Source organism: Geotrypetes seraphini, chromosome 5 (assembly GCF_902459505.1).
Source record: "Geotrypetes seraphini chromosome 5, aGeoSer1.1, whole genome shotgun sequence".
Classification (NCBI taxonomy): Eukaryota; Metazoa; Chordata; class Amphibia; order Gymnophiona; family Dermophiidae; genus Geotrypetes; species Geotrypetes seraphini.
The window spans coordinates 30,154,974-30,174,434 of NC_047088.1; the positions used below are offsets into that span (position 1 = coordinate 30,154,974).

General features: G+C 42.9%; 1 protein-coding gene across 2 annotated transcripts in view; it reads left to right on the forward strand.

Moving 5' to 3' along the window:
- Positions 1–19,461, forward strand: part of IL1RAPL2 (interleukin 1 receptor accessory protein like 2) — a 1,030,535-nt gene that overhangs the window by 548,423 nt on the left and 462,651 nt on the right. For both annotated transcript variants that reach the window (XM_033947208.1, XM_033947209.1), the window contains exon 5: positions 3,774–3,927. In XM_033947208.1, the coding sequence (XP_033803099.1) occupies positions 3,774–3,927 (154 nt within the window). The remainder of the gene's footprint in view (positions 1–3,773; positions 3,928–19,461) is intronic.

Sequence of the window (19,461 nt, forward strand, 5' to 3'; positions counted from 1 at the left end):
AACTTGTGCAATTTGGAATGTTTCACGTCCCAGTGGCAATATGACATTATAAGAAGTTTTGCTTTATTTTGTTCACTATTCTTTTTTTGTGGGTTATGTTATTCAAACTACATAAGCGGCAACAGACACCCGGAGTTCATTAATTGGAGGAAAGCCTCTATCCTAGAATTGGGTGCTCTACGAATGTGTATGATTAGAAACCAAATTTGCAGGTGCACCTTATTCAAAATTAGTTGCAGCATAACAAAATGCCATTACACTACCAAAGCAAACTTTAAACTGCTTAAAAATATATGTATATTTATCAGATTATTATTGCACATATCACACAAATTACATTCGCTAGGATAAATGAATTCTTTAAAAGTATTTTCAAAAATGTTAGGAAGGCCAAGCCACCGTCTCTTGATAAAATACATTTAACTACAATGTCTACGTTAGTGAGCATGATCAGACTGCAGTAAAATATATTTAGCATGGGGGTCACTAACCTGTAGTAATTCAATACCAGATGTTAGTAAGTCCCACAGTAAATGAATAATACAACATGTGAACAATCGTGCAAGTTGACGTTATTCTCTTCTCAGGAGTATCACTGCCAGTCTGTCATGCGCCCTCCTGTATTATTTTATCTTTGCCATTAATATTATTTTAATTTTATGATTTTTTTATATTTTCAATTTTAAACTTTTTTAGATTGATTCCATTGTAAACCGTTTAGGCACCAGTTTGATAAACAGTATATCAAAGACTAAAGAAACTTTGAAACTTGGCCTGATTCTCCTGAGGGCACCACAACTCAATGAGATGCTTTTGGGTGCTGGTTTTCACTGAATTCAATTTGTTTTGCATAATCTTTCATGGCAGAACCTCATTCATTTTGAATTTAAAAGAAGCTTCATGGTAGACTATATGCAAAATTTTACTGTTCCAAAAGGAATATTGTGTCTATTGGGGGGAGGGGGCTTAGCATAGTGCAAAACCCCTTGTGTCTTGACTCGGTTTTGTGCCCGAAGCCTTGTTTGCTGAAACTTCTCTGCCTTAGTACATATGCCTCTAGGTGTTCTGGAGAGGGGATAGAAAATAAAGACAAATTTCTGGGTTGTTTCAAATGAAAATTCATACTTTTTGATCCCAGTCTTGGCTTTGATTGCACTGCTGTTATAAAGGAATAGGAGGAAATAGCCATGTGAAAAGATCCAAATCTCTTCCAGAAAATCCATTGTTTCTGGAGATACCAGGTGAGCTACAGCATTTCATTCCACCATAGCCAATTTTTGTGCCTAAGGGTTTTGTCATTCAGATTTAGAACTCAAGCTAGGGACTGTACTTCTGAATTAAATAAATACCTTCTTTAGCAGACATAGAAGGTTAACCCTATCCATATCACCTGTTTTTATCTGTCCCCCACTAGTTCAGGTTGCCATAGGGATATTGACGTTTTAAGTGCACTTTCAGCTTTCTAGCCTGTTGGTGAAAGGTTTATGCACTGGGAGTAAGTCCATATATTTAAAATGGTTTCATTAGCTGAACTGCTGTCAAGCCATCAGATGACTTGCAATAAGTTTGGAAAAATTGTGTTTTCAGTAGACACTATTCTTTGCACACCATATCATTATTTGACTTTTATGGATATCAATAATAATATGGAGAAAATAATAGCTGTCCAACGAGGAAGTTCTAAAATGTTTATGGAGGTCTGGGAGCCATTAACAAATTATTGTAAGGATTAATTATAATTGAGTAATTAATAATTTATTTCTCTCCTTTTGATTATTGAAGTATAAGGGGGGTGGGAGGATTTTATATGTATAAAATTATATAATTATATTGGAAGAAGGATGGGAGGGCGAAGTTATAGTTTGATTTCAGTGAATGTATGATTAATAAGTATTATTATAGTGTATATGATTGTATAATGAATTACTTGTTGAAAGTTTTAAAATGAACTAGCTGATGACCCGGCGTTGCACAGGTATTTAATTATAGCAATAACACAGTAAATGGATTCAAATAAAGAAACTTTATAGTGGTGAATGGAATTATATTTTTACAGCTTTATAAAAATACAATATTAAAATTATAATGTGAAATATTTGACAAAATGAATACAATACAACAAACACAAAACTTGATTATAAACAACATTTTTAGTTTCACCACCAGGAGCAAGAACATATAAATTCTTGGTTGAAGAGACCCCCAGAACATATCACCCCAGGTAGTGAGGGATCTGCATACCAAGTTTCGATCAAATCGGTCAAGCCGTTTATTATTTACTGTGAGAATGGCAGCTGTGTACATTTTTTCCATTGACATGAATGGGTGAAATATGATTTTCTGTTTGTAGCTCCGCCCACGTGTGCAGGTGGGCCGTGAGACCCCCAGAACATATCACCCCAGGTAGTGAGGGATCTGCATACCAAGTTACGTTCAAATCGGGCAAGTCGTTTTTGAATTACTGTGAGCATGGCAGCTTTTTACATTTTTTCCATTGACATGAATGGGTAAAATCTGATTTTCACTTTGTAGCTCCGCCCACGTGTGCAGGTGTGCCGCGAGACCCCCAGAACATATCACCCCAGGTAGTGAGGGATCTGCATACCAAGTTACGTTCAAATCGGACAAGTCGTTTTTGAATTACTGTGAGAATGGCAGCTTTTTACATTTTTTCCATTGACATGAATGGGTGAAATCTGATTTTCTGTTTGTAGCTCCACCCACGTGTGCAGGTGGGCTGTGAGACCCCCAGAACATATCACCCCAGGTAGTGAGGGATCAGCATACCAAGTTTCGTTCAAATCGGTCAAGCCGTTTTTGAATTACTGTGAGAATGGCAGCTTTTTACATTTTTTCCATTGACATGAATGGGTGAAATCTGATTTTCTGTTTGTAGCTCCGCCCACGTGTGCAGGTGGGCCGCGAGACCCCCAGAACATATCACCCCAGGTAGTGAGGGATCAGCATACCAAGTTTCGTTCAAATCGGTCACACAGCTTTTTACATTTTTTCCATTGACGTGAATGGGTGAAATCTGATTTTCTGTTTGTAGCTCCGCCCACGTGTGCAGGTGGGCCGCGAGACCCCCAGAACATATCACCCCAGGTAGTGAGGGATCAGCATACCAAGTTTCGTTCAAATCGGTCACACAGCTTTTTACATTTTTTCCATTGACGTGAATGGGTGAAATCTGATTTTCTGTTTGTAGCTCCGCCCACGTGTGCAGGTGGGCCGCGAGACCCCCAGAACATATCACACCAGGTAGTGAGGGATCTGCATACCAAGTTTCGTTCAAATCGGTCCCACAGCTTTTTACATTTTTTCCATTGACTTGAATGGGTGAAATTAGATTTTCTGTTTGTAGCTCCGCCCACGTGTGCAGGTGGGCCGCGTGACCCACAGAACATATCACCCCAGGTAGTGAGGGATCAGCATATCAAGTTTCGTTCAAATCGGTCAAGCCGTTTTTGCGTGATCGCGGCACATACATACATACACACATACATACATACCTCCGATTTTATATATATAGATGAAGAAAAAAAAAAATAATAATAATATTGTGCAACTACATTTCAAATCTGCAGTACTGCTCAGTAATTCTGATTTGTACCATGGCTGGAAAGGTTATTTTGGTTTTTTTTCTGAAGTGGTTAGCCTGTTACATTTAGCAGATGCTTATCAAGTACGTATCTAAAGCAGCAACAACAACAAAAAAATGTCTTGTTCAACTCCACATTTACAAATAAGTCTGGCAATTATTTTCTGCACAGGAATGTAAGCGGAAAACATGGAGAAGCGAAATAGTGCAAAAAGGGAATAAACTCCTCATTCAAGAAGTTCGGAAAGAAGACCGAGGGAACTATACTTGTGAGCTGAAATATGAAGGCAAGGTGATAAGGCGAACGACTGAGCTGAAAGTTATAGGTAAGATGTTTGATGGAGAAAGTGAGAACATTGGTTAAAGACTTTGCAGACAAGGAACGAAGCTTTAAATATAGTAATTTTGCTGCTAATTATGGGGGTCTTTTACTAAGGTGTGCTAACCGATTTAGCGCATGCTAATGCGTCCATAGAATATAATGGGCGCATTAGCATTTAGCGTGTGTTAATATCTAGTGCACGCTAAATCGGCTAGCGCGCCTTTGTATAAGACCTCGTAAACGTTTTAACCATGAACTTCAAAGAGAAAGTATTATACAGTAGCTTGGGTATGCCATTGGACAGAAGGAAATTGCAGTCAACCCTTCCTGCCTTCCCCCTCCCCCACGTTTCACATCCCCATGATATGATTATTTTGCCCAAAGAAATACACGGGGGCTCAATATTCAGACCGTGGAAGGCAGCCCACCTACTGCAGTCAGCGATGAGCCTGGATATTCAGGGCCGGGCTTTTTCCAGTGACTGGCATTTAAATATCTTTTGGGGAGGGGACTGGCTATAATTTAACCAGTTAAGTCGATACTCAGTGCTGACTGGTTAAGTTATAACGGGCAAAGATAGGACTGGTATTTAGGTGGTCCGATTTGCCCACTAAAGGGCTCCTTTTACTAAGGTGCGCTAGTGTTTTCAGCGCTCGCAGGATTTTAGCACGTGCTAATCCCGCGTTACGCTTCTAGAACTATCGCCAGCTCAGTGCTGGTGTTAAGGTCTAGCGCGTGCGGCAATTTAGTGCGTGCTATTCTGTGCAGTAAGGCCCTAATGCTCCTTTTTAAAAGGAGCCCTTAATGTGTCCGATTTGCCCACTAAATGTGCCAGTTATTGCACAATATAGCCAGTTAGATGTTAGCTACTAACCGTGAATATTCAGTGGAGATAACAAGTAATCTTGCGCTGAAAATTCTAATTAGCCAGTTAAATGATATTTAACCAGTCTGAGGCCATTTCTGGCCAGTTTAATAGCTATGAATATTTTTTTTTTTTGGGGGGGGGGGGGGTGGTCTCATGCTATATTCTCACTCCATAAACCAAACACAGTATGCTCAGCTTCCGAGATGCAGGATGGAAAGGAGCATTCATTTCTTTGGGGCAAAGTGCAGGGCACTGATGTCTATGCTTTACATTGATTGGGTTGAAGAGCAAATAGAATTTCTACTGCTTGAGAATAAACAGAAAATAATACATTACAGACAATTGATAAGACAAATCCTTTGGTATTGTGGGCTCTCCTAAATTGAATTCCACTCTAGATTTGTAATTATATGCCTGTATTATATTGGTCTTCAGTGGTTTACCTCAGGTAATACAAATAACCATGAGGATTAAATTAGCCTATCTCTTTATCAGCCAAACTATTTATATGTATATTCAATCTTTCATTTTCATAGTTTCCATAATTAATAGCAATTCTGTTATTCAACTTCTCATCTCATTGTAGCTTCGGTATCAAGCGGGAACTCCTGACATGATATCACGTTTCGCCAAAGGCTGTCTCAAGGGATATTCCCTCTGTAGGAGCAGGCTGAGATTGTCATAGGCTCTGGGGCTATTAATGCTGAGGATTTGGACAATCCCTGCAGAAGGAATATCCCTTGAGACAGCCTCTGGCGAAACATCAAGAGTTGCCGCTTGAGACCGAAGCTGCAATAAGATGAGAAGTTGAATAACAGAATTGCTATTAAGTATGGAAACTATGAAAATGAAAGATTGAATATGCATATAAATAGTTTGGACTGATAAAGAGATTGGCTAGTTTAATCCTCATAGTTATTCGTATAACCTGAGATTTGGAAATGATTATCCTCATCTATATCATTGAAATTACGTGCCTTAATATTTGTATTATATTGGTTCCACTTTACCTGTAGGACTTCTATATTGGAGTAACTCATGGCAATTTTGGAAGTGCGTGGTTAGCATTGCAATAGTTATAATAAAATTCAATGGAAGTAAAACCTGGATGTGTCAATCCATCCTCCTTTTTCTGGAGCCACATGGTAACTCTAGTTAGGGGACAAAACTGTGACATAGCATGCACACTATAAATATTTAAAATCCTAACAAATATAACGTTTGTAAGATCTAAAATAATTCCAAATAAATTAAAATTATTACATACAAACACATATATTAATAACAATTTTCAATAATCAGAAACCAGAGACTTTTCCATCCTATGGGAGAAAGAAACCAACTGATTTTCCCAACAAAATTCAAATCGGTGACCAACGAGCTCTTCTGCCGCATTCACCTAAAGCCCCAACCAGTCACTTCTCTCGCCTTATACACCTCTCAGAGAACTCTGTTCCTCAGATAAGCCGCTCTTAGCTGTACCATTCTCCCCCACTGCCAATTCCAGACTTCATTCCTTTCATCTAGCTGCCCCCTATGCCTAGAATAAATTACCCGAGTCTGTCCGTCAATTCCCCTTCCCTTGTTTAAAAGCAGACTGAAAACCCACCTTTTTGATATAGCCTTCAGTCCTTAACCCTACTCTTCTGCCCTCCAATCCAGCCAGTTGAACCATTCCCCTTAACTGTATCCATGACATCCTGTTTGTCTATCTTGGCTGTTTAGATTGTAAGCTCTAGAAATAATTCACAGTAGTAGTAGTAGTGTGAAGAGTTTCAGTCTTGGGGAAGCAGAGCTGAGATTGTGATGTCATAATGCCTCATTCCACCAATAAGAGCCAACCTCATCAGTGATGTCACAAGGGCTTGATTGTCCTGTACTCCCCTCTGCCCTCCAACCCAGCCAGCAGATTAACCGTTCCCCTTAACTGTGTCCATGACATCCTGTTTGTCTGTCTTGGCTGTTTAGATCGTAAGCTCTTTCGAGCAGGGACTGTTTTCTTCTTCTTTGTGACACTGTGCAGTGCTGCGTGCGTCTGGTAGCGCTATAGAAATAATTAATAGTAGCAGTAGTAGTAGAACCTACTCTATAAACAGAAACTACAGACCTCGCAGCATAATGGCTGAAACAGTCCCACCCGACAACATGCAATATCCGGAAACCTGCAACAAGCACGATGCCAGCTCCGTCAACCCTAAGAGAACAAACAGAAATAACTTTAAAATAGTCTAAGCACCCATCAATTCTAACAGTGGTCACAAAAAAACAGAACTGTTGAGGGCTTCAAATAATATTATGACTATATAAAAATCTGCTATTTGAATACTTTAGTAATAGAGCCTGCTGCTTATAATGGTTAAACATTCCTTATTGTATTGCTTCCTTTCTATAAGGTAATTCAGGAGTAGCCCATGAGCTTAAGATAACATGAAGGAATTCTGAACCTGGCTCAGAACACAACTGCTGTAAGACTGCTGAAGATATATTTCTAATAGATTATATCATGAAACTTAAAAATATAATTTTATCTAGTTCACATAGACTCAGAATTGTGTAATTCGGCCAAGAGCCTGAGCTCCTCTAGTCGAACCCACCACCCAATCACTGTGTATGGAATCGTGAAAAAGTTTTTGGGAATACAAGTGCTAGTCAAAAGTTAAAATGAATGTATTCAATGGCAAAGGAGGGGTGTTCCCACTTAACTTTTAAGGTTTTCAACGGGTCCCAACATGGACCATGTTTCGAGTTTCTTTTTCAAGGAACCCCAAGTAAGACTTGAACAGCTCAAATGCCAATTGGGTTAAATAATAATCTTCTATTCTGTCAAATGTACGTAGTTGAATGAACAGAGCAGTTTTCATGATTCCACACACAGTGATTGGGTGGTGGTTTCGACTATAGGAGCTCAGGCTCTTGGCTGAATTACACAATTCTGAGTGTATGTGAACTAAATAAAATTATATTTTCAACTAGTCTTTAAGCCCATTACATTAACGGGTGCTAGAATGTACGTCTGTCTGTCTTTCTTTCTTTCTCTCTCTCCCCTTGGCCGCTGTCTGTCTGTCTATGTTTATTTGTTTTTCTCTCCTTGGATATTGGCTGTCTCTCCTGAATGTCTTCCTTTCTGTCTGCTCACTGGCCCCCTGTGTGTCATTCTTTGTGTCTGTGTCCTTGTGTCATTCCCCCGCCCCCCCAGAGCAAAGCTGTCTGCCCCCAGCATACCCCTTTCCCTCTCCCTGACCCCCTTGTGTCTTCCCCCTCCCCCCCGAGCAAAGCTGTCTACTCCCCAGCACACCTCTGCAACAAAAGCATCCCCCTGTACCTGCAGCACTGGCATGACACCCTTCAGCCAATCGTGAGTGCTCAGAGCGCGACAGGGAGCAGGGCCTGCAGCTTCTTCGGCGTCGGTGAGGAAGGAGAGGTTGGCCCAACTCTCCGCAGGGGCTTTGGGGACAGTCTTGTGCGGCTCAAAGCCCTCCTCCCAGCAGCACTCCATACTGCCTTCCTCCTGGGTTTTTTTTTATTTGTCTCTCTCTCCTTGGACGCTGTCTGTCTGTCATTCTTTGTGTCTGTGTCTCTCCCTGGTCCCCTGTCTGTCCGTCCGTCTTTCTTTCTGTCTGTCTCCCTGGCCCCCCTGCTTGCCAAAGCAGCCCCCTTTCCCTCTCCCCCTGTTCTGCAATGCCTACCTGCTCCGTGGCCCCCTTCTGTTCCTCTCCCACCTGATTGCTGTCTGCCCCCAGCACACCCCTCCCCCCAAAGCAGCCTCCTTTCCCTCTCCCCCTGTTCTGCAATGCCTACCTGCTCCATGGCCCCTTTCTGTTCCCCCCCCTCCATGATTGCTATCTGCACTCAGCACAACCCTCCCACCAAAACAGCCCCCTTTCTTGCCTGCTCCATGGCCCTTCTTTTTCCTCTTCCCCTCCCATTCTTCCCTTCCCTCCAGTCACCGCTGCCATTCCTATTTAAAACGGCCTGCTGAGGTTCGCGGCCGGCTGTAGCGAACCTCGCAGGCCGCTGTTCACCTCAGTAGCATGTTCCCTCTGACGCGATCACGTCAGAGGGAACATGCTACCTTGTGGAGAGCGGCCTGCGAGGTTCGCTACAGCCAGCCGCGAACCTCAGCAGGCCGTTTTAAATAGGAATGGCAGCGGTGACTGGAGGGAGGGGAAGAACATGAGCAGTAGCGGTTGTTGCGGGAGGGGGGAGTTGGCGACGTGCAGGCCACTGTAAACAGGAGTGGCAGCGGCGGCAGGACCATGAGCCCTCCTCCCGCCATCCGCTGCCAGAGCCGCTCCTGTCGCCCGATGTAGCTAACTGGCGCATACGCCTCAAGCCGCGGTCAAGGCTGGGGACTCACGCATGCGCACTCCTTCGGCCACAGACCTACACGCACAGAACACGCAAATAGGAGTGCGCATGCGCGGCTAGCTCTTTATTATATTAGATAGTTTCGTGATATAATCTATTAGAAATATTATCTTCAGGAGACTTACCGCACTGTTATAAGAAGTCAATTTGACCTCCTAATTCTTTATTATTAATTGAATAAGCTTCCCTACCCCACCTATAGTGACAAAGTCAGAACACAATTGACCAAGAATTGGATAGAACTGACAATGAGGCTGATGTGCAACAAACTTGAGAGGAAAACATACTGTATAGGAAATCACAAAAGACAAAAAAGGGCACGAGAGAGACTCTCTGTCTCGACAACTGTCAGACCTGCTCTGTAATTTATGGTTTGTTAAGCGGAAGAGACATTACCCCTTGCTTTAATAATAAAGTTTGTGAGATTTCACTGATACTCCTGCAGATGCTAGGGAGAAAAAAAAACAAAAAACCAACCCGAGTGTATTGTAATTCACAGAGCAAACCGCAAGCTAAAGAATAGTAGTGGTTGTAAAAGCCTACAATTAAACAGTCAGAAGCAAACTATTTAGACAAGAGCACAACAGAATCAACTGATGGCTGCTGGACTGGTTTTAAAATGGTGGTGCTCGCGTCAGCTATTCTAGGAATTCAGTGCTTTCAGTTAGTCATGGCTAGATGCATTTCATATGTGAGGCGCTTGCCCTGTGAGCTTAGAAATAACAGGTTATCAAATTAAAGCTAACAAACAAGAATATAAGTTGATAAAAATTTATTGGATTGACTAGATTTCAGGAGTTAAAATTCCTTTCAAGTAATTTCATTTCATATTTATAATTCACCTTTAAAAATACTCCTGCAGATGCTAGGGACAGATCTATCCACTCAAAAACATAGAACAAAGTAAATATATTTAGTTTCTTCTGTGTTGTTGAGTGGATAGATCTGTTCTAAAATACCAACATTTATGTGTCTGTGGTGGAACATAAACATTTATGTCAGCCATTTTAGAAACACACACATTAATTTTTTTCCAAAGCCGCCACAGAAGCCAATAGCCCTTCTTTTATCTCATTGGGTGAAAAGGGACAATAAACACGGGAGGGGGGGGGGCTTAAAGGAGCCCCTCCCCCTCCCATATTCCCTCCGGTGGAATGCTGTACCACATAAGGACTGGGAGATGATGTAAGCTTTTACCTCCATGTTGGCGGATTTGAACGTGCTTTCTTCTTCTGAAATGGGGAGTGCATGTATATCTTTTTGTCCTACTCTAGTCCTATCCCAGACAAGACCAGACAACATCTCCTTGCCATAGCACATTTTTTTAAATTTTAGACATATATATCCTGGCTCTCTAGTGGGATCTAGATGTCCCAGTTTCACATACTTTCCCCACTGTAGAACTGGCCTGTTACAGTAGCCAGCAAGGATGCCAGGAATACAGATGAGTACAGAACATAAACATTTGCCTATAATAAGGCAGAATTTGGCACTACAAATTGTACCATCATGGAAATGGAAAAGAGGCACCTAAAGGGATAATTAACAGCCCATAATAACAGATTGTACAAATCCAAGACTATTTCAAGTTTCTAAGAAAACTACTAAGATGGAAACCATGATTCTAGTGGGGTATGACCTCAACTCTCTCGTGGAAAATATATTTGGTCAATTTTCTATACTGTTCTCCCAGGGGAGCTCAGAACGGTTTACATGAATTCATTCAGATACTCAAGCATTTTTCTCTGTCTGTCCTGGTGGGTACCTGGAGTAATGGGGGATCAGGTGACCTACCCAGGGTCGCAAGGAGCAGCGTGGGTTTGAACCCACAACCTCAGGATGCCAAGGCTTCAGCTCTAACCACTGCATCACACTCACAGATATAGTATGGTAAAAGATAGCATGATAAACATTGTCTGACAAAATGGCAAAATATACCCCCTCTTTTACGAAACTGCTCCAGATGTTCCTAGGAACTCTATGAGCATCGGGAGCAGTGCGAGCCATTCAGCACGGCTCCCCACGCTAGAAACTGCTATCGCAGTTTCGTAGAAGAGGGAGATAGTTAAAGAATAGTAGAAACATAATATAATAAAACATGGTATGGTGAGACAGCATGGTGAGCATAGTTTGGCAAAACATAACATGGTAAATATAGTATAACAAAACATGGCTACTATAGTATGAAATGACTTGGCAAAAATGGTAAGGCAAGCGTGTTTGATGAAACATAGAAACATGATGACCGATAAAGGCCAAATGGCCCATATAGTTAGCCCATCCGCAGTAACCATTATCTCTTTCTCTCTCCGAGAGATCCCACGTGCCTATCCCATGCCCTCTTGAATTCAGATACAGTTTCTGTCTTCACCACCTCTTCTGGGAGACTGTTCCACGTCTCTACTACCCTTTCTGTAAAAAAGTATTTCCTCCGATTACTCCGGAGCCTGTGACTGAGCCAGGTAGTGAAAAGATGCCGACGCCTAGGGCTAGGCAGGGATAAATACCCTCCCAAAAGGAAAGAACACTACCTACACCAACACCTGAACCCAGAACTAAAGCCAGACAGGGAAGGTTTAGTCCGGAGCAAGAAAGTACCTATTTGTTTTTGCCTGGGCAGGTGGAACTAATTGGACTCAGGATAGTGTTCCTGGGGGGAAGGTGGACCAGACAATTCATAACATTCATGGGGGACACAATTCCAGGCGACACCAGGAACATTCTAGCCCTCACTTTAGCCAGGATCAAGCAACACCTGTAGCTCATTATCCTGAGTTATATAAGGACCAGCAGCAGTGCTCAGAGAGGAGGCAGCCACTGAACCAACCCACACTGGCGAAGAAACAGAACGGTGAAGGAAGACCAGTTCCTAGGACTCGCAGCAGCATACCTCAGCCTAACACCCAGGTCAGACCTAGTTATATGGAATCTGAAATGTTAGAAGATTTCATGAGTGAAGCTTCAGATAATGAAGATTATTTAGACCCTGAGGAAGTCATGGACTTTAAGGAGGGAAATGTTGACACTGACCTGTGGGACATGGAAACAGATGGGGTTTAACTGAGGTCATGCTGAGACTTGGACAAATAGCAAAACTGGGAAGTAAAATGATTTGCTAGTTTATGGGGCTAAGTTATGGGGCTGGCTGTCTCTGTAAACTTAAGTTAAAGAACGTTTACTGTAAGCCTTTACAGCTTGTGAGGGTTCTTGCATCCTGCTTGTGCAAGAACCAGAGTTTTTTAGGCTGTGGCAGTTAGCACTGCACAGCCCTTGTAGTAGGTTTGAGATATTTTTCCTTTTTGGGTTTTTCTCATATACTGGATTGGGGGTCCTAGTTTGTGAGGGACCACAGCCAGCGGTCATTGTGGGAGGATGTCCCTTCTGCCCTGAGCTCTGCATCCAAGGAGCTTAGAGGCAAGATCCAGTCTGAAGCTGCCAGAAATCATTGTGAGCAAGGGACTGATTCAAATTGCATGAAAGTATTTTGAGATCCATTGACTATAGCACTGGAATAGTAGAGTCATGTTGGACTGTATCTGTGAAATACACGTTTTCTTTTGAACTATGAGTGCAATTTGGGGTTTAGGGGAAACTGCAGTTCCTAATGAAATAAAGTATTTTGAGTTGGAAGCAAACTGAGTGTTTATCTTACTTGATCCACCAACTCCAATTAAGAACTGATAATCCGCTCAGTCAGTGCCGTGTGCTCTGGGATCTCTCAGCCATTCCCCCTTGGGCCCGGCCTGGTGACGCACGGTGACAAGCTATATATATATATATATATATATATATATATATATATATACACTAATCTTTAAGCCCGCTTCATTAACAGGTGCTAGAATAGATGTCTGTCTTTCTTTCTTTCTGTCTCTTTACCTCCTGCTGTATTTCTCTCTCCCTGGCCCCCTTTCTCTGTCCGTCTTTCTGTCCCTCTTCCTGCCCCTGTGTCTTTCTTCCTTTCTTCTATCTACCTCCCTCCCACTGTCTGTTTGTCTTTTTTTCTGTCTCTCTCCCTGCCCCCTATGTAGCAATCCCTCCCCCTCCATTTCCCTGTGCAGCAGCATTTCCCTCCCCCCACCCCACTTCCCTGTGCAGCAGCCACAGCAGCATTCCCTCCCCCTCCATTTCCCTGTGCAGCAGCATTTCCCTCCTCCCACCCCACTTCCCTATGCAGCAGCATTTCCCTCCCCCTCATATCCATGTACAGCAGCTGCTGCAGCATTCCCTCCCCCTCCATTTCCCTTTGCAGCAGTATTTCCTTCCCCCTACCCCACTTCCTTGTGCAGCAACAGCAGCAGTATTTTTCTCCCCCTCCACTTCTCTGAGCAGCAGCAGCGGTGTTTCCCTTCCCCTCCAGGTCCCTGTGCAGCAGCAGCAGCATTTCCCCCTGAGCCCCCCCCCTTGCTTCCCATGGTCTGGCCTACCATCACACTCACTGTGGTCAAGGAGATCTCACTCCTCCAGAATAGACACACTGATGTCAAATTGGCTGCTTCAACAAAACTGTTCGGTGCCACTATGTTTCATTCACTGAAAGAGAGGGCACAGCAGGAAAAACGGCACTACCGGTAGCAATTTATTTTTAAGTTTAAAGGTGCCACCGCGGCTCCTCTCATGATCGCTGCCTGCGTCGGAAGCCTTCTCCGACGCAGGTGCGGCTCGTGAGAGGAGCCGCCGCAGCACCTTTAATCTTAAAAATAACTTCGGCCGTTAGTGCTGTTTTTCCTGGATGGAGCTCTGCGCGAGGTGGAGAGCAGGGAGGCCAGCAGTTTCCAATTTGTCTGGCGGCCACCAGGTATAAGAGTGCAAATAAGACCCATCTCCCATTTTCCTTGCCCCCGAGCGCCAATTCTGTGCACGCGACCGCCGCCAGCACTCCCAACGACCTTCTCGCGGTCCAATGCAGCAAGCCATAGCGATGTTTCTCTGGCAGTGGGTGAGGGAGGGGGGATGTTTTCTGCCTCCATCAATCGGCCACTGCCACAGCTAAGCACGCATGTGCACTCCTACTTGTGGAGACCTACTGAAGGCGGAAAATGGAACACGCTGGTAAGAGTGCGCATGTGCGCTTAGGGTTTTATTATAGTAGATATGCATACACATATTTAAAAATAATTTTGTAGACAGTCTCTCGAATAAACCTTCATGTCCCCAGATCATCTAACTCTCATCTTCCACCTTGGAAAGCAATGAAGAGGCGCATGCCTTGGGAAGCATTGAATTAACACATCTGACAGGGCGGCGGTAAGCCCATGCCTTAATCCTGCCCTGCCCTGGCTGCTGGTGACCTCTATAGAGAATCAGCACTTTGATATCATCAGTAATACTGGACGCTCTGTTCCTTCTGAAAAATAACTGCATTTAGAGATTTGTGTTCTGTTCCAAGAAGGCAGGTTACTTTGGTGCTGAAAATTTGGTATGTAATGTATTTGGTTTTATATCCTGTCCTCTCCAAAGAGCTCAGAATGGGTTATAGTTTACATTCATAGAATTACAAAATGCAGATTACATTCATAGAATTACAATAAATGGTTACACGAGGTTACTTTCTGAACACTGCGAGGGGTTACGACTAAACTAATTTATGAGATTATAAGATTGGATAAAGACATTTTCTAAACATTGCATAGTTTTCAAGGAATCCTGGATAGGGTCACTTTAGAATAAAGTGAGCAGTACAGGTAAATGATTTATATTAATATAAAGGCTGATTAAAGTGCTTGGACTACTTAGATATTATTTATCGATCACCTTAACCCCTCTTCTACGAAACTGTGCTAGCAGTTTCTAGTGTGGGGAGCCGCGCTGAAAGTCCCGCGCTGCTCACAACGCGCATAGGAACTCTATGAGCGTCGGGAGCAGTGCGGGCCATTCAGCGCAGCTCTCTGCGCTAAAAACCGCTAGCGCAGTTTTGTAGAAGAGGGGGTTGGACACTGGTTTAGATAAGCCACATCACAAAACTGCAGGTTTTTTGTTTTTTTTTTCTGGCAAAGACCCCTGGTGGGTGAGTCAGGCTACATTTAATTTACAGATAAAACGTTTGCTTTTTGCACCCAAAATGAATTTTCAAGCACAGCGTGTCATGCAGTGCACTGATGATCCACATGAGGTCCAAATGACCCTCTTCAAAATAGTACAACTGTTCAGAAGTAGGACAAGAGCAGCCACTTATGCTTCTTTGGAAAGGACTATGATGTGACTTTTGCAGCTGGGTACTCAAGTCATCATAAAATCAGGTCTTCCATTCAGCTCTTTCAAGGTAGCAAAGTGCAATAAAAAAAAAAAAAAATTAAACACACAATCCTGACAGTAGGCAACGAGAACAAAGGAAACGGAATCAAAACATGAACATTTTCAAACCGGAACATTGAATCACCTGGCAATTCCTCAATTCAATACATTTATTTTTTTGTATTTATTAACTGCCTTTTCATGAAGAGATCCACTCAGAGCGGTCTATAATATATTGAATAGTAATCAGGTACTGTTAAGTATTTTCCCTATCTGTCCCAATCTAGCTATCGTGCCTAGGGCAATGGAGGATTAAGTTACTTGCCCAGAGTCAGAGGGAGCAGGCTGGGATTAGAGAATAACATGGGGAAAAATTTGTCCCCATCTCTGCCCTGTCACAACAGCGAGCTTGGTTCCCGTACCTGCTCCGTCCCCGCAGGCTCGGGCCTCATCTTCACCCTGTCCCTGTGAGCTCAGTCCCCGTCCCCGCAAACCATCTGATTCCCATCCGCACAAGCCTCGAATAGTTAGGCTTTTATATGTGTCTTGGGCTTCTATGCCTATTTGGTTAGTATAGTATGTCTTTCTTTTTTCTTTTACTTTTAGCTTGTATTGTTGGTTAGTTTTTTCCATGCTGCTTTTGTGTGTTCTTGGTTACTTTTTCTCCATTTTCTTTCTAGTCGTCTGCATTGTCTTTTGAATAGGAGTAGTTCGTTATCAAACCATTTGTCTGATCGTCTCCTGATTCTGTTTTTTGTTTGTATTGGGACTAGCTCATCTAAGGTAGCTGTACTTATATTGCACCATTGTGAAATGAAGTCTTTCCCACATACTCACCTTTATAGGACCCCCCAGGGACCCCTGAAGAAGACTTTTTGTCGAAACGCGTACCGTGTTGGGTCCTGTATCCCTAGCGGACTAGGTCCTTTAAGGCTTTTATGTGGTTGAAATTATTTTTATGTGGATGAATTTATTTTATGTGGATGATTTCAGTGTACCTTTGGAACTTTGATACTTTCAAATAAAGTCCATTTAGAAACATCGTCACTCCTCAGAGTTTTTTTGGTTTTCTCTGGATTTTGCAACCTAATTTTACTATTTTATTGTCTTATTTAACTTTGCTATACTTTTGTTAATTATTACCCCTTTGTATTTTCCCTTAATGTCTTTTCTTTACTTTAAGAATTGTATTTCTTCCCTCCTTACCCATTGTTTTGTAATGTTAATTTAATGTAAATTAGCCCTATTTAAGTATTTGTACGTATTGTATTGTCCCCTAAACAAATGTGAATTTTAAAGTGTACATCGCTTAGAAATTCTGATTAAGCGATTAATCAAGTCACCTAATAAACTTGAAACTTGATTTTCTTCTTTGTGGATATTTCGGGGTCATTTCCTTTTGTTTTTAGATCGCCAATAGGAAATGGCTGCCGTGAACTTCTGTCATAGTCTCGAGAGACTATGGGAACTCACGGCAGTCATTTCCTATTGGCGATCTGCACGGGGCGTAGGAAGATCGCTCCTGCCCTGAAAGCCTGCTAGACCACCAGGTAAGGCCAGGATGCCAGGGGTAAGGCGGGAGGGAGGCAGGGGTGGGTCAGAGCCGTACGAGAAGTTATTCACGGTTTTTCTCAATTCGCGGTCCAGCTCTGCCCCTTTCCCCTGCGAATACCGAGGGAGAAATGTATTTCAATTAGAGAGGTTTCCTCTATTTCCTTTGTTTCCTATAGAAATGGAAGTATGTCCTCTCATAAATTTTTGTAAGAAATATTTCTGTTTTTTTAATTGTTAAAATTTCATTTTTTTAAATGAACTGTGCTGTGAAAAATTTATATTAAAAAAAAAAAATTCAAAGCATCAGTTTCAGGATTTAAGTCCTCTTGTCCTTGAAGCGTCTCTTTCTTAGCCTTCTGTAAATAACAAGCACAAATTATTGGAGCAATAGATTCCTCTTGAAGCAGTAAAATCTATTTCAAATAATGCTTAAACATATCTCTTGGTATTGCATGCAGATGTTTAGGAAAGTTAATAACACGAAGATTAGGAAATCTCATATTATTTTCCAGGTTTTCAATCCTCCCCCTCAACAGGGAATTTTCCTTAATCAGAGATGCATTCACCCCTTGAATAGATTTAATTTGAACAGTATGTTCATCTAGAATCTGATCTATCTCATTTGGTTTTGAAAATTTATCAGTAAAGGACATATTACTGTAGCCTGAACATTCAAAGTTAAAGCAGCGAACTGCACTGCGAGCACTTTATCCAGACCAAATTGACTCAAGTGTAAAGACTGGAGGTCTTTTGAAGAAGAATTTCTGGAACTGGAACCATTACCAGCAAAGATGCAGTTCTGCACACAGTAGACAGAACTTCTGTTCCCAGTTTGGCAGCTACTCCTGCTTTCGCTACCGCTGACTGTTTACCTAGAGCAGTGTATCGTAAACTTTGTGCTGCGGTGAGATTCCAGGTGTGCTGTGAAAGAAACAAGTCAGTCACCGCCGGCACCGGTGCTAGTGCCTCTCCTCCTCTCCCCTCCCCTCCCCCCTTCCTCAGCGATAGAGGGATTTCCAAAACCCGGCAGTTTGTCTGGGGTTTGGAAGACCCTGAGCTCAGGGCCAGGTCTACAGGGCCTCTGAGCATGTGCGGACGTCAGTGTGATGACATCACTAGTTGACATCTGCGCGTGCTCAGAGGCCCTGTAGACGTGGCCCTGTAGACAAAAACCAGTAGACGCTGCCCTGAGTTTAGTCTGCCACGGTGGGAAAAGTTTGCGAGACACTGACCTAGAGAAAGAAAAGCAACATTCTCCTCTGATGTCGGGTCCTTCTGTTGTGGCCCAGAAATATGTAACGATGCCCGCCAAGCATCTGGGTCTGGGCCTAGCGTTCTCAGCAGGAGAAGCTGAGGCAGGGAGGGGGGGATCATAAATCGGGAGTAAGAGAGATGCCTATGCCACTATCAGGTGAAGCTGCTTTTGGCCACAGTGTCCGTAAACCCGACAATTCACTGAGAGCTAGAGGACTCTGGCACTCACGCTTTAAGTAAGAATCCATTGGTCCAGAAATGACTGAAGTAAGCTGCAGCTGGGGCTCGGAGGGAAACACCCTCGGCTTGCCTTTCTTGTTCACTCTATTGATCAAGTGAGAGGGCTAGACATGTACTACAGGCATCATCTTGATTCCACCCTGGCCAATAAAGTTTGCCACTGCACAATTTTATAAAAGGCTTTTTCTTCATTTACAAAAGGCTTTAACCCCCTCATTCTATAAATGGTTGCCTAAAGTTAGGCATTAAGGTGCTGATTCTATAAACAGTGCCTAAATTGGCCAGTGCCTAAAAAAATAGGCACCGACCACGTGTCAATTACACTTAGGGACCGTAGCGGCACCTCAAATGTAGGCAAGGTTTGTAAAGGCCTACATTTCATGCACCTAAGATTTTGGAGGATCATGTTTAGGGGGGCTTAAGTAAAAATGCTCACTAAGGCATTATTTGCCACTAAGCACCAGGCGAAAGGCACCTATCTGTTATAGACTTGGATAGGTGCCTATCTCGGGTATTATGGCCATTCCTAATAGTGCAACAAGCCTAGTGGTCAGTGCATAGAAGCATAGAAATATGATGGCAAATAAAGGCCAAATGGCCCATCCAGTCTGCCCATCCGCAGCATCCACTATCTCCTCATCTCCCTTATAGGCTAAAGCTCTTAACACTTGCATTGTGAGGTCATAGCTCTGGAATGTTGCTACTCTTTGGGTTTCTGCCTGGTACTTGGGACCTGGGTTGGCCACTGTTGGAAACAGGATACTGGGCTTGATGGACCTTCGTTCTGTCCCAGTATAGCAGCTCTTATGTTCTTATGTGAGCCAAGTATAGGACAATCAAACCATAGTGACATCACTAATGAGGTTGGTTTTAGGCATTGGTGAAACGAGGCATTATGACATCATAATCTCAGCTCTGAAATGTTGCTACTCTTTGGGTTTCTGCCTGGTACTTGGGACCTGGGTTGGCCACTGTTGGAAACTGGATACTGGGCTTGATGGACCTTCGTTCTGTCCCAGT